This window comes from Crocodylus siamensis, chromosome 4 (genome assembly GCF_052110815.1).
Source record: "Crocodylus siamensis isolate JL-2025a chromosome 4, ASM5211081v1, whole genome shotgun sequence".
NCBI classification, from domain to species: domain Eukaryota; kingdom Metazoa; phylum Chordata; order Crocodylia; family Crocodylidae; genus Crocodylus; species Crocodylus siamensis.
The window spans coordinates 237,592,082-237,607,969 of NC_143398.1; the positions used below are offsets into that span (position 1 = coordinate 237,592,082).

The following is a 15,888-nucleotide window of genomic DNA, read 5'->3' on the forward strand; positions in this document are numbered from 1 at the left end:
CCAAAGTGACATCGCCAGCAAAAAGGAGGTGGGGAAAGGCAGCAGCTTTTGACAGGGTGACCACCCTCCCTCAGCCTTTCTAATCTCTGGACCAAGGGATAGGAAGTTGAACAGCAGTAAATCCTGACAGAGGAATCAGCATCTGTCAGAATGTGTTAAACCTTGACCAGTGCTGGGGGGAAGGGGATGGGAAGGAAAGTGAAACAAGGAGACCACCTGCTGCCAGAACGTGCTCGGTTTTGAGTAGAGACTGGAGCAGACTCCCTGTGTCAGGACTGCCAGCCCTCCCTCCTGCCCATCGAGAGGCAGCGAATCCTGATTAATGCTGATGAATTCTCCGTCACCGTATCCCATTCGTCCCTGGAGCAGGGGCTGGGAAAGGTGGCAAATTCTGATCCAAGAGACCGCCATCCATCTGAACTTGCTACCTGGGGGGGGAGGGTAAGTGGAGGTGGTGAAAGATGAGGGATACCAAACTGTGACAGGGCATCAAATAAGAACAGTGGCTATTAGTGGCAGCAAAGAATGGGACAGCTTTCCATGCCCACTGATGCGAGTTTGAAAAATAACCATAAGAGGATGTGCTCGAGCCAAGCAACCTAAGTAGAGATGGGAGATGGTCAGCAATTCTGTCTTCACAGCAGACCCAGCCATCAGATTTTTTTTTTTTGCACGTGACATTTGGAAGTCTGTCTCGATGGCAATTTCATTTGCTGAGTTATGATGCATTTATTTAAAAAAACCACAGCTGTTTAGCACACAAAATTATTCATCTCTTCCTCCCTGGTTTATGGAAAAAAAATGCCTCCAGGAGCAAGCGTGTGCCAAGGCAGAAACTCATCTGTCATTAAGTTGCTGCTTGCCAGATAATAGCTACCCATTATAGCGAAAATTTGTAAAGATCGCTGCCAATGGAACACGACAGCACTCTGCAGTGGCACTTCTAAGAAGAAATCCTTCTCACATTAAATTCATTTTTCACTAATGGATGAGTTATAATATACGCTAAAGGCCCTGGACCGGCTGTCAATGAAACAACAGCAAAGTTCCCCATTGCCTTGAACAGGAGGGGCCTACAGGCTGACACTCATTTAAGTAGCAAGCCAATGCCTCAAGGTCCCTGGACATCCTGCTTATCTGAGCAGGACTGTTCACCAAGGTAAGGGAGGGAGAATTTGGCCCAAAATCAGTATCAGAAAAAGGTATTAGTTGCATTCATTTAGGTTCGGCTTACTTAGGTTATCAGGCTCATAAAACCCCCTTGGTATGTGGCACAATCATTGAAATATGAGCAATTTAAGGTTACTATAGTAACTTGAATATTTATCTAACTGGTTAGTTGACTGTTTAACTCTGATGTTACCTCAGCATAATGCTCTGAAGTCTGTGCATTTTCCTGCGTGCAATAAAACGGACTTCTCAGTGCATATCCAATGATGTAAGGACAGTAAGGATTTTACAGCTTACAAGGGTCATGATCGTGCAGTATACACTTACTGGAATATCATGCAAGTGAAGTTGCTTTAAGGAACTCGAGCAATTGTTACACATAATCATAGAAAATCAGGCTTGCAAGGAACCACAGGAGTTCACCTAGCCCAACTGCATAGAATAGCTCTGATATAGACCTGCCAACTTTCAAAAGACATTAACCTCCAAAAATTACAACAAAGGGTTTCTGTTATAAGACATCCTCCAGGAAGAACTCTATGAGAGTTAGTTGCAAAAAACTGAATGATGCTGTTGGGTTGTCCTACATATCAAGCATATATAACAAATGATGATTGTATGATATCCCACAGAGCAAACAACCTTAACGGCTACAATGGGTAGGGATACAAATTACATGTGAACCAGTATAAGTGATCAGAAATGAATTGAAATCTATAACACAAAAGAAGTTCAGCACATATAAACTGCTTTCAAAATGGCCCAAACCGGTTTAAGATAAACCTGGATGGATGTAGTATCAGATTTCACTGATTTAAGTTAAAGCTGTTTCGTGAACTTCTGTCCCACATCCCCTCCAGATTCAAGTTAACTCACAGTCTCCTAGCATCCCAGGATACCTTGCACCTCCCCTGCAAACCCTCCCTTGCAGGGTGGGCAGGCTAGTCTTGGCCCAAGCTGTCTGGTCCAGCCCAGCAGGGAGTCATGCTCTAGTGCCCCCCAGCTTCTGGCCTGGGCCACTGCAGGCATTTCCAGAATCAAAAGTGAATGTCTGTTCGTTTGCATATCAGTTCGATCTACGCAGTTTAGACTAATCTGTGACAGCTGAATCAATTCAGCTTTTTTAGTGTCTTTACTTAAGCAAAGAAACCTAGTGTAACTGCATTAGCCCTTCCAAATTTAACTTCTCAACTCTCATGGATGATGTTACCTGTTGAACATCCTGCTGGAAAACACAGAGCTGCAGCCTTTGATGCAACCGGACCTTTCTGTGCTGCCAGATGCTTTCTAGGCGCCGCTGGTGATGCAAGACTTCATGTACTACATCCAAAACCTGGTGGACTGCTTTGGAATAGTTTGCCGTGGCAGTGAGGGATTCAGAGTTCCCAGGGCTCAAGGGCCGCTGCAGGACATCCAGCAAAGCCTTCCCATCTTGGCTTACCTAAAAGATAAAGAAAGAGTCTCAAGGGGGCCACTTCACTGGTGCTCATAAGATTGACTTTAACACCTGAAAGCTGTAGCATGAATAACCTCATCTAACGGATTCTTCTTTCCCCCGCCCAGCTATTCCCAATGCAGGGACTGCATTGCTATTAGAGTGAAAAGGAAAAGAGAGACTTTAAACAATTTCCATTTGATTTTTACTTAAGCATGCATCACTTGGCCTGCTTTCAGGAGTGGGCCTACAGTACTTCTCAGCAGGAGCTCAAGCACTGGAGCACAGGGGTTATATAAGGATGGAGATGCCTAGATCAGCACAACACCCTGCACTGATGTTTAGCCTCTGAAAAATTCACTGCCATGTGCTGGTGTATGATGTGTAGCATTTAGAGGCAGGAGACATATTCCGGTGAGGAGGTGGCACTTTCTAAATTGCAGGGATGACTAAGACATTTATATTCTATACGGTAAAGAAAAGCCCTTTCTGGTGACCTTTTAAATCATGAATGCAAATTCCAAAAGGTGAAATTCGTGTTCTCTCTCATTCAGTAGGATGGACAAAAAATAAAATAGAATAATGGCAGTGTGTCTTTTTCCTTCCAGGAACAATACAGAGAGAGCTATAGATCTACCTTTTCAATTGCCCTGGGAAACACACGTGCAAATGTTGTGAGCAAAAACACTGGTGTGTTTGTACATGCTAGAAGATATTTTATACATGTCAAAGGGCTTTGTGCATGCAAAAAAGTGTACCCAAAGTATTTATTCTGTTCAGAAATCCACTAAAAAACTACAGCCATAAAATGCAAACTGTAATCGAACATTCCCCTTGAATTTAACAAGTGTGAGTGTTGGTATCTTTTGAGCGGCCTGGCGAATTAGGGGACATGAGACTGGGGCCATAACCATAATTGGAACCTGCCCACTAACCCGAAGCTCACTCCTACCACTCGCTGAGCTCCCTCTACGCTGCTGTTTGGCGCCTTAGGTTTCACAATTGGTCTGATTCTGCTTTATACCTGGAGAGGATCCAGGCCTCATTAACACCAGCAGAATCAGGGCTAGCTGAAAGGCCTCGAGAACCTGTTCTGCACCTTCTGTTAGAGCACTCTGTCAAATATGACACTTGTTCGGTTCACTTTTACATGTCATGGAAGCACGGGTGTGTTTTACTCTGGAGAATTTCCCTGGACACCTGTTAGGACTCCTGGCTAGCTGCAGTGTTAGCCCCACTCAGATTCTCCAACTCTGTCCCCGACAGGGGCTTTACCTCTTGTTTTCCCCTGTCCTAGGGCAAAACGCTGCAATCCCACGTGGAGAAGGAGTCTTGGGGAACAGACACCCTGCCTACTAACTCTGATTGCTCAGCGTGCCCAATGTAACTCATCTGCTCTTCAAGATACACCTTGAAGAACTGTATTTGGGGTAGGAACAGCCTTTTCACTACACAACATGACTTTATCGTGTTAAGACCAAAGCATAGCAAGATAAAGGTTTCGAACACTACAGCCTATGTGCACCTGTCTTCCCTAAAAGCTTAGCTAGGATTCAGGCTCTCCCAATATTGGGTTGCACTGCAGTCACTGACTCACATTCATCTGAGATTCATAAACTCAGTACTGTATCTGCTCCAACTGTCTTTGTTTGAGGTGCTTGACAGAAGATCGCCTGTGATTACTCGCTGAGGTCTTTCTGCAATGGGACTAGCCAGACAGTTCCCCACTCCTGTAGGGGCACAGGTAAACCCGCAGGTATACCCTCATACCCTTCAAGCTTCGATGTTCCTGTAACAGTGTTTCTTCAAGTGGGAACAGTCGGTCCTGTTGGGAGCCGGCTGTGGGGCGTTCGGAAGCTTTAAAAAAGCTCCCATAAGAGTAAGCAGGAAAGGAGGAAGCGAGTTATGCACATATATGCTTGCTACAAGAAGGGGGCCAGGCTGCTGTTCTGGGAGCCGGAGCCAAAGGGCTCCTCCTTGAGTGCCTGGGACAAAGCAGAAGGGTTTTAGCTTTATTAATTTGTTGGCCTGTTTGTTGTATGAAGACTGTGTTATTTGAGAGGACTTTAGGAGCTCCTTAGGGAGCGGAGCCAGAAGCTAGCAAGTGAGGTAACCCACTTATAGCCCCCCATGGGAATCCCTCTCGCATACAGCAGAGACTGAGGTTTCAAGAGCAGCCACCGACAAAAGTCTGGTTTCCTGCTGCATTTCTGGGCTTGGCGTGTGAGTGGGAGTGACTGGGCGAGGCAAGCTCAAGAGACTCCTCGTTGTGACATGCCAGGGACGTGGTACGGACACACTTAAGTGTCTGTCCCCTCCTGCTGGAATAAACCCTGGGCAAACACATAACCAATAGCCAGAGGTGTAGCAAGATATCTCAGTGCCCAGGACTGAGATTGGGGAACAAGGGGGGTAATAATACTGATCAATGGAGAGCAGAAGAGAGGGAAAGGAGGGGGAAGGCTACCTGCCTCTGCTCTGTGTGCTCGGGCAGCAGCTGCTACAGCTCTTCTGTAGCAGCCTGAGTTTGGCTGCGGCCGCTGAGGACCAGGCTTGCTGCAGGTTGGTGCAGCCGCCCAGCTGACACAGCTCCATGGGGTCATTCCTGGTGCCCTCTTTGCTCCCCCTCTTCCTGCCAGACATGCTTCTGGGCTGCACATCCTGCAGCAAAGGGGGGCACGTCCCACTTGCCTCACTTGGATCTCCACCGGGCACAGGGCTGCGCCTGCCCAGCTCCCTATGGCTGGTCTGCGCAGGGCTGTCCCTGCTGTGGAAACCCTGCAGGGGGAGGCCTCTCTAAGTTGGTGCCCCCGCTCCCCACCCTAGTTACATTACTGTCATAGCAAACTAATAAAAAAGAAAAGAAAAGCTGTGCTTGTGATAAGTAAAAAAATTCCCAGGTGCCTTCCCAGTCCTTCAAATCTTCTGACTTGGCAAACTGCCTTCGGTTGAAGCAGCTCTTGCCTGGAAGAGCTTTCTCTTTCAAACGCCGCAGCATCTCCCATCGCTGGACGCAAGCTACCTGCGTTCTAAACATTTGCTAATGAGTGGATCTTTAAAAGATCAATAGGCTCACGAGTCTGATTAGCTGGATGCTATGCTTCCCCCCCACTTAAGACTGAAAAAGAAGTCACTGAATTTCCTTTCAAGTGGGAGTTTTGCATTTTTCAAGGATTGTTCAAGGACAGAGGCATTAATATCGCAGCTGAGCAGGTTCTGTCACAACTTTTCATAGATTCATAGGCATTATAGATTTCATAGACATTAGGGCTGGAAGAGACCCTGGAAGATCATCGAGTCCAGCTCCCCACCCCAGGGGCAGTAAATCAGCTGGGGTCAAGGGATCCCAGCAAGATAAGCGTCCAAACGTTTTTAATGTCGCCAGGCCCCAAAAAATACAATGGAGCTGACAGGTAAATCTCATGAATGTAGCAAGCCAGAAAAAAGCATGTGTGCCCCTCTAACCTTTACATCACATTTTTAAGAGCTGCATAGAATTTGTACGTGGCACAGCGTAACTCTCATCCCGTCGGCCCTAAATGAGTACCGGATACATGTAAAAATGAACTGATTCGGGCTCCTTGTTTGCTTGCTTCGGGCACGACAGTCCTGTTCTCAGACGCTGCAGGTAGGTGTTGCTGTAACAGGATCGTTTCCCTGTGTGCTGTTTATACAACTGGAAAGTAATTGAAAACCTGCACGTCCGCTACAGGTTGGGTCAGCACTATGTCAAAGGCCTAGCGAGCGACTAGATTAAAGGTCCCATCTGTGGCAGAACAGCAGATTGGCGGATACAGCTGAGTTAAGTAAGGGAATGGTCTCCACGGCAGACGTACTGTGCCTCGGGGGACAAACAGCAAAGCAGGCCTAGTGCAATCACATTCAGCAAGATGCTGTAGTCAGCCAGGCAGCTCAGGGCTGACTCCAGAGCCCTGTATTCTCATTCATTTCTCATTCCCCACAATCACGACGACCATCAAAAGTAACAGAGCAACCTGCTGAACAGGAAGGGGTATCTCCACTATACCCGGAGACACAATGGCCACTGAAATATGAATTCACACTAGCCAGAGAAATCCCTGCCAAAGGAGGGAATCTCCAGCTGGCATAAAGACAACCAAGACACTGTATATACTTCTGTATCACCTCCATCACCCACTTCCACTAACTCCTCCACCAGAATAAAAGTGGTAGCAGACCTGTCAGAGGCCAGGCTGCACCTGATTTCCTGATGGTAGGAGAGGTCTTGTATAAGCAGCACAAGGTAAAACGTCCAGAATAGACCATTAGGAACCAGTGAGCTGCAATGGGCTCCCTCTCCATAAACTGACAACCCCCCTTCCAATATACTTGAATATTCCTTGGGCACAATGGGCGCCTTATTTGCACCTGGATCCAAGGAAAGCTCAAGACAGTGTTCGCGTAAAGGAAAAAGAAAGGCGCTGGGCTACAGTCCTCATACGGTATAGTCATCCAGCACTCAACCCTTCCAGGAGGGAGGAGACAATATTGCAGTGTATGAACAGGAAGCTTTGTCTAGAGCAGGACCGCTCAACATCTGAATGTACAGGGGCCGCATGCCCCTGCCATGCTGGCTGTCTGGACTCCCCCATGGGTGGCATTGCTCCACCCCACCCAGGGTGGAGGCACGAAGCTGAAGCTGGAGAAGAGAGGGAGAGTCTGGAGACCCCAATAGTAGCAGCTGGTGGGAGACAGGCAGCTGGGCAGAGCCTGCAGGTGTTAAATTAGCCCATGATGGCCACAACCTGAACAGCCCTCATCTAGAGGATATGGATGGGAGATGGGTCTCCTGAACTCCAATCCGACCTCTGCACCCAGACGAGTGCGGCCATGCAGTACGTGGTGCGTCACATACCACACATTTAGATGTTGTCCATGCTGCAAGGGCAACATGCTGCAAGGGTGTTTTTTTTTATATCTGGGGTCAAAAAACCCGCAGGGAATTAAAAAAGCGGAGCAGTGCATGCACAGGCAGAGCATGAGACTCAAAAGTGGAGCTGGGCCACCCGAAGCCACGCTCTGGCTGCTGGCCAGGCTCTGCGTGGCAGAATCTCCACCGCTGCAGCCCCAGGAGGACCCCGGGTAAGGTTGCTGGGGCCAGCCCAGTACTGGTCCCAGCCTCCCCTACCCCACCCAGGTAGCCTGACATGCATCAAAGTACGTGTAACACGGGTGTTCCCCAGGGACAAGTAGTGGCAGCCCAAGATGTACCACCACTATTTGTCTCTGGGGAAGCAAACGTCCTTGCTCATCTGGACACGTGCCATCAACACGTGCTGAACATATTCAGGGGCAATACACCATGCTATATCTTTCTGTGCCTCAATTCTCAAGACCTATTAGGAAAATAATAATTATCTAGACCACACTGTGTTTGATCAGTTATAGGGAGCTCTGAGGAAACTTTTCTATAAATAATACACCATTTTTAAAGGTTGCATTTAACTGTGTGTTTAAGATGCATTTGCGTTTCAGAAAGGTTATGGCCAAGTGAGTAATGGACAAAAGCCTGGCTTTAATCATTCTCTCAGGTCTTTTTTTTTCTTCTCATTTTGATCTAATGTTAAGAAATAACATTTTTTGAAAAAAAAAAAAAAGAAAGTCATATAAGACCTGATTTAGAAACAAGGGAAAGCCTCAGCTGGGTAGGCAGAGCTCATAATACCTTCTGGTTACCTCAGAAAGTCATCAGGGTTTTCTCTGCTTCTTTATTCAGTCTGTCCCTCCTGCAGCTCTGTGCAAGATTCAGTGTCTGAGCAGGGGCTCTCAATAGGGTCCCGTAATCAGTGCAACGCACCCTCTCTAATGCAAATGCCTGATCAACAAAGCGCCTTGGGGTGCTTTGAAAAAAGAAATAAGATAGCTCTACAGAAGGCATGGACAAATTAGACCTAATTAAAAGGGACAGGAACTTAATGTGTGTCAGCTGTTCTGCAGTAACAGTGTTGTGTGTGTATCTGTTCCTATGCCACCATCAGTGAAAGCTTAACTGGGGCAGTCTACCCCTAGCTGGAACAGGTCTAGCCTTTGCTTACCCCAAAATAGGATGGATGCACTAGGCAGCTACTGCAGAACAACTGGTGTGTGGTAAGCCTCCGCCTCAACTTTTAATCGTAGTATAATTTGCCCTTCCATCCATAGACTAAGTATCTACATCGTGCCATGTTATCTGCACAACTTGACTATGGCGTGTGAGGGCCCAGCACATCCACCGTAAACAATCCTGCTCTCTTATGCCTCACCGTACAAGGCCATAAAAATACACTAAGCACAGTGGGATGAGTTTGGGGTAGAGCTGTTAACCTTTGCTTTGGCGTCTTTGTTTGAATGTAATTGTTATTTATCTTAAGACGGATGAGTGGGCCTAGATAGTGCAGAATGAAATATCACAGACATATAACGTAAGAGGTAGAAATGGGAATTACTTCAGAACTTGCTAGAGCCTGAACTATGAAGAGAGACTTACAAGGCCCATTTCCATATCTTCCTGCTGTTTAACTGAAAAATGTGAAAGGAAGGGAGTCATCGGTACAGGTGTGAAAGGGCTGAGTCCCAGATATAGTCTCAAAAGTGGACCGTGTGCTAACCTAATCCCTGCTGGAATACCGCAGGGTTAATTCTTCTTGGCTGCTCCCACGAAGGCTACTGTATGAACATTTCTATGATCATCCTTTCCTGATAGCTATGTTTGAAGCTGCTAGGGCCCTTGCAACTGGCAGAGCCAAGGGATGAGCTGTATCAACACAGCCTCTAGCTGCCCTGGCCATTAGCCCCTTCCTGGCCTCCGCAGGGTGCATTTTATCCTAGACTGGCTAAGGGAGGTGAGGCAGTTGCCCTGTAGGCAGGTTTGCTCTTGGCCAAGGGGTATGACTTCAGGTCCCATACAAATTTCTCTTTACCAGGTTTAGCAGACTCTGGAAGAAGCCAAGTCCAGCCTTACTTACCCTGAAAGACAATACAGCATAGGCGTATGTAAAACACAACCTGGGGACCTCTGATGAGGAACTGTAAGGAATAATCGAACTGTGCTTGAATCCTGAAGACAAGAATAGCAGGCGGCTTCCCCAGTTGGGACACATAGGAAGATACCAGCCCTCATACCCTTATTTGCAAGCCAGCCCATGCCTGGAGAGAAGGTGAAGACTAGGAAGACCCCTGGGAGGACTTCATTCCTAGGTAAGACCCCAGGGAGGACCTGGGTCAAAATTCAGGCATCGGTTTGTTCGCAGTGAATTGCAGAGAATGTCCGCTGTTTGCAAAGGGCATTTATTTCTCATTGTGGCCTGGATCGATTCATGGAAAAAGCCATACTGGAAATCTTTACAGGATTTTTGCCAAAGTGCCGAAGGGCAGAGTTTATTCTTGTCAACCTTGAAATTGTCCTTTGTTACAAAAGCTCTTTAGGTCTCCAACTGCCTTCTGTTTTCCTGTTCATAGCCAGCATATACAAATGGAGACAAGGGTGCAATCTCTTATAGCCTCTTACTTGCCATCATATCCAGCACCTGTGATGAGGAGCTGCCATCTCTGTAACTTCTTGTCTTAAACCCTTGTTGATGATGACAAGAGAGTACGGGGTGCAAACCCTGTAGAAAGGATGCGGACAAGTTGAAGAGAATCCAGCGGAGGGCAATGAAAATGGTTCGGGGGCTGGGGCACATGACTTGTGAGAAGGGGCTGAAGGATCTGGGTTTATTTAGTCTGGAGAAGAGAAGACGGAGAATTTGATAGCAGCTTTGAGCTCCCTGCAGGGGGGTTCAAAAGAGGATGGAGCTGGACTGTTCTCAGTGGTGGCAGATGACAGAAGAAGGAGCAATGGGCTCAAGTTGTAGCAAGAGAGGTTTAGGTTGGATATTAGCAAAAACTTTCTCACTAGAAGGGTGGTGAAGCACTGAAATGGGTTGCCTAGACAGGTGGTGACATCTCCATCCTTGGAGGTTTTTGACGCCTGGGCTGGTCCTGCTTTGAGCAGGGACTAGATGGTCCCCATGAGGTCCCTTCCAACCCAAATTTTCTATGATTCTATGAAAACTAGCATGTGCCCTCTGCCCCTATTATTGTGAGGCTTCGTTTCATCAGGTAAAGAGAAGAGCACCCAAAATGATCAAGGGCCTGGAGCAGATGCCATACCAGGGGAGACTAAAGAGGCTTGGACTCTTCAGTTTGGAAGGGAAGAGGCTGAAGCAGGACATGGTAGAGGTCTATAAAATTATGAGCATATAGACCAAGTGAAAAGGGAACTGGTTGTTCACCAAGTCCCAGAATACTAGAACTATTCTGCATCTGCTGAAAGTAGGTGACAGATTTAAAACTAACAAGAGAAAGTACTTTTTTACAGAACATGTAGTTAAACTTGTGAAATTCATGGCCACGGGAGCTGACAGAGGCAAACAGCATTGCCAAGTTCAAAAAGAGACTGGATAAATTCAAAGATGATAGATATCTTAATGGCTATTGAATATAATGATTGGAGTTGTTTCCCCTGGCATCTCTAACCCAGTATATGCTAGATACCAGGGAGGGTATTGAATAGGGGATTGGTCATGCTAGAGAAACCCAGTTTGATGCTCTCCCTGTATAGCATCTGCTCCTGTCACTGCTGGAAACAGCCCTATTTGATGCATATGAGGAACACAGGCCTCACGCTCAAAGAGGAATGATTAGTCTCCCCTGTTATTAGAAGGGGTTCTTTGGTACGTATCAACTGAATTCATTGGCCAAAGAAAAGACAAAAGAGGGACAGGAGTGAAGTCACAGGTTCAAAATGAGTGCACCCAGCAGAGTACACCAGACAGTGCCCTCTGGCCCTCAAACAAGTCCAAGTAGCCAGTAGACGCTGCCCGGTTAAATTGTGCCTGGAGACATGAATGCACAAGGGACAGGAAAATGGTGCTGCAGTCTTTGGGGTCCTCCAGAACAGATCTTCCTTCCGGGTCAAAGAGATCACTAGTTTGGCTAAGACCAAGAGGAGCTTGGCCAGGAGGTCCCAGGACCTGGTGGGGCCATGGATGGGGAGTGTATAAACAAAAAGATGCAGGAGTCATGCGGCCAAAACCTTAGAAGGGGGTGCTGGAGGAGGCAGTGAAGGGGCTGCAGCCTGGGACACTCCAGACAGACCTCTGCTCACAGAAGAGGCAAGTGTCAGGGGAGTCTGTGCAGCGTGCCAGGTATACACCCATGGCAAAAGCTCCATGGAGCAGCCACCAGCTGAGGTCCTGGCTGTTGGAAACAGGCTTTTTTATGTGCTGTTCCAGAACATGGGCTGAAGCCCACCAAGCAGAGCTATAAGCCCCGCTTGATGAGGGTGGCCACTAACGTTACTTCACTAATCACTTGGGACAACTTAAAAAAAAAAACCAAAGTAGGGACAGGAACATAGTTCAGGGGTTCAAAACAAGAGCTCCAAGGGGGGAAACAGAGAAGAGCACACCAGACAGCGCCCGCTGGCCCTCATACAAGGCCAAGGAGCCCAGTGAAACTCTGCCTGGAGATGTGAACAGACCAGGGACAGAGAAGTGGCCGTGCAGTCCTTGGTGGTCCTCCCAGCCAAAACCTCCTTCCTGGTCAGGTAGATTGCCAACTTGGCTAGGGCCAGGAGGAGGTTGACCAGGAGTTCCCAGGAGCTCAGGGGACTGCCGATAAATAGTACTGCAGGAGTAGTGCAGCCACAACCTCAGCAGAAGGTGCTGGACAAGGCAGAGACAGAGCTGAAGCCTGGTACACTCCAGGTAGGCATGCACCAGGGTCTCTCTCTGCTTGCAGAAGAGGCAGGTGCCAGGGAAGTCCGTGAAGTGCGCCAGGTACATGCCCATTATAACGGTTCTGTGGAGAAGCCACCAGCTGAGGTAATGATGAGGAATGGAAAAGTACTGAAAGAAGTGTATACGTGTCGGGTCAGGATGGAGGAGGGAGATGTGGGTGAAGGCTGAGCGAGAGTAACACAGCGGCCTTCAGGATAAGCTTATCAGAAAGCAGCTTGAAAAAACTCGCTTGGCTCAGTCAGACACCAAGATGAGTTGCTGTCAGACTGCCAAGACTATGTGACAGGGTGGGTTGATCTGCGTGCGATTTATCAGTATATAAGTTAGCCTGTGCTTTGTTCTCGTTGAGAACGAGCTGCCCCTTGCTGCTCTCCCGTGGCCATGCAAAAAAAAGCGCTTCTGTTAGCCAAACAGTGATCCTGTCTGAATTTCTACATCAGCCCCCAGGATACTGCGCTAGATGAACCACTGGTCTGACCCAGTATGGCATATATGTTCTCATCAGGGATTCACTCCCATCAGAAGGCAACTGAATCAGACTATCTGTAGCAGAGACCCCAAATGCCTGCTACTTAGAAAGTGGGAAGCCAGCATCAAAGAACTGCATGTGCAGAGGCAACTGGGCAAGAGCTAGCTGCAGAGTAACATGCAGCTAGGGAAAAGCACAAAGGTTAAAGAGCAGCAGGGGAAGGGCAGCTTGGAGTTTAAGCTACAACATCTGAGGGCAAGCTAAGTACCAGGGTAATTAGAAATTCTGGCCAAAGAGAAGGGCCATGCGATCAAAAGAGGTGGCATCCAGCCTGCTAAAAGCCTGGCCCTCAATCAGAGAGCTCAGTCTGGCCCTGACTCCCAGGGGAAGAAGTATTCTTGCTGGCCTGAGCTGCAACAGGTGGGGAACCCAGGCAATACGGGTACCTGGGGAAGATGCAAGAGCCAGCAGCTTTGGGCACAAGGTTGCTGAGACTCTGGGGAGATCAAGGAGGGGGTTTATGAGTGAACTGTATTTGTCAGAAGACTGAAGGGCCGGATGTGGCCAACAGGGGTGGTAAGGAGGCCACGGCATGTCCAAGGGACACCCAGCATAGAACCCTCTATGGGACCCAGGGACAGCTGGAAAGTGGCCTGACCTGGGAGCCTAGATGTGACTGCGAGCAGCCCTGTCTAGGTCAGGGACCCCAGGGCTGGGACAGCATGTGAGACAGGATCAGAGGCCTAGAGAGCAATACATAGGCAGGCTGAGGCCAAGACAGCAGAGAGCCTGGACTCTAGTGCGATCAGAGATGAGGGGCTGAGGCTGAGAAATCCATGGCCAGAACAAGTGGGCCAGAGCTACAGCCAAGAAGGCTGAAGACATTACCACAAGGCAAAAACAGTGACAGAGTAACACCTGCAAGGTCTGGGTATGGATACAGGGGAGGATGCAGGCTACAATTTTAGCCGTTAAGTCAGTCAGGGCCACAGAGAGAGCTGGTGTCAAGGGGAATTGGAGCCCCAAGCCATGACACAGGTTGGCAAGGGTCAAGTGGGCCAAGTTAAGCCTGAGGAGGAATAGAGTACAGGAGGAGCACCCAGAGCTCCCCAGCCTCTGTGGAAAGCCTCCCCTCTTTATTTTTAAACATGAAGATGTGGCAGGCGAGGCAGTGGGGTGATACCCTGGAGCAGGGCAGGATTTAGGCAGCTATTAGGGAGTATCATGGCCACCCTCAGGGCCTGTATTACTATAATATCTATCAGTATCAATGCTATAGGATGCTAAAGACAGGGGATGAAGCTGCCTTTTCCTTGGCCAGTCCATAAGCTGCCCCACTGGCTTATGGTTCACATGTGCTGTGGAGGTTTCTAGCAGCTTGTGCTCCCGCTACAAGCTGACTTAGTGCTGCCAGAAGCCCACAGCCTCAGGACAAATATGATCCATGCGTGGAATCATGAGTAAGGGTTCATATCCCTCTGGAAAAGGTTTATTAAAAGGTATATTAGCTTGCATTCCTACTAGGGAGTTGTATCAATGAGACCATGAGAAAAAATAAGACTAATGGGATCTGAGATTTATTCAGTTAGGAATAATGTCAAAAGTGCAGAGTCATATATCTATATCTCTATAGATATATATCTAGTGCTGCATTGATGGCTGCATAGATGTAGATATAGGGTGGCCATCACAGAGGACATTCCGGTTTTCTGCTACTCTGCCCTGTGCCCTCTATTGACATGAAGCCCAATCAATGCCTTTATGTCCATTTTTCTCTTCAAGAGAAAATGGCTATTGAACATAATGGTTGGAGTTGTCTTCCCTTCAAGAGAAAAATAGAGGACATAAAGGCATCAGGTTTTGTATCCACAGAGGACAGAGGACATACGGAGTGTTCTCTATGATGGCGATCCTATATATATATATATATATATATATATATATATGAATTATTACTAAGTAGTCAGTCAGCAGTTGGTGGCATGATTCTCCTGGAAACACTTACCTCTGTGTAGGCCTGGGTCACCTGTTCGTAGAGGGACTGATGATGATGGATGGCCAATTCCAGGTCTTGCATTTCTGATGGGAGGCCTCCTTCACTGCACATTTTACACCAGGCATCCACACCTGAAAGGAACTGAAACAATTCCAGAAACAATCACCAGGGTGCTTCAATCTCAACCAGCATGGAGGTGACTCATTATTTTTATGGCCATTAAAGTGAGTTATTTGAGAAGTGCCTTGGATAACTATGCTGTGGACTACGCCAAACAAATAATAGAGTGTCTACCCCAGGAGCTTACTAGAGGGCAGAAGATGGATCAGTTTATGACATGAAGCATGATTCTTACATTTTTTTTCTTTTTTTTAAGGAAGAGGGTTCTGTTTCTCTTAGTTTAATAGCAAAGAGCACCTTCCAAACAGCTGCAGAAACATCAGTACCAAAAGCCTTTAAGAACTGGACCGTATGAATTTAACCGATATGGGAGGTACAACCCATTTTCACGATCGCCATGAAAAACACAGCAAGGAGGAAGTAGTCAGTGCTCAGTGCATTTCAGTGTCAGAGCACCTCGGTCATCTCTGCTGTAGGTTTTTCCCTCAAGAGCTCAGCACAGCCATGCACTTGGCTGTAACAGAAAACTCCTATTACAATCAAGGCTAACGTTCATCTTGGTGCTTAGTAGACATGCTAAAGCAGTTTCTAATCCCAGGCGGGCTCAGGGGAAATTGGTAATGGGATACTGAGGCTTTAACCTCTGGGTCACCCATCTGAATCTGGCCCAGGTTAGCAGTGATCAGACATTATTCCTATCTGGCAGCTGCTGAGCAGCCTGTGTGAAATGAGCTGCTGGTCTCAGTCCAGTTCCTAGTGGGCAGATGTCTTTATTTAAATAAAAAAAAAAAATCCACCCCTGCAAGTGGTATGAATTAGCACCTTTGCTGGCAATCTCAGCAGAGAGGCAGGCACAGAATAGGCCCAGAGGGCGAAACATCCATTCAATCCTACAGATCTCTAAATCAGGGTATCA

The 15,888-nt window shown here is 47.6% G+C and overlaps 1 protein-coding gene across 1 annotated transcript in view; it reads right to left on the reverse strand.

Annotated features, from left to right (window-relative positions):
• KALRN (kalirin RhoGEF kinase) overlaps positions 1-15,888 on the reverse strand; it is a 764,809-nt gene that overhangs the window by 380,508 nt on the left and 368,413 nt on the right. Inside the window, exons 8-9 of the mRNA XM_090045976.1 lie at positions 14,862-14,993; positions 2,381-2,611 (exon numbers count right to left, since the gene is read on the reverse strand). Of these exons, the coding sequence (XP_089902102.1) occupies positions 2,381-2,611; positions 14,862-14,993 (363 nt within the window). The remainder of the gene's footprint in view (positions 1-2,380; positions 2,612-14,861; positions 14,994-15,888) is intronic.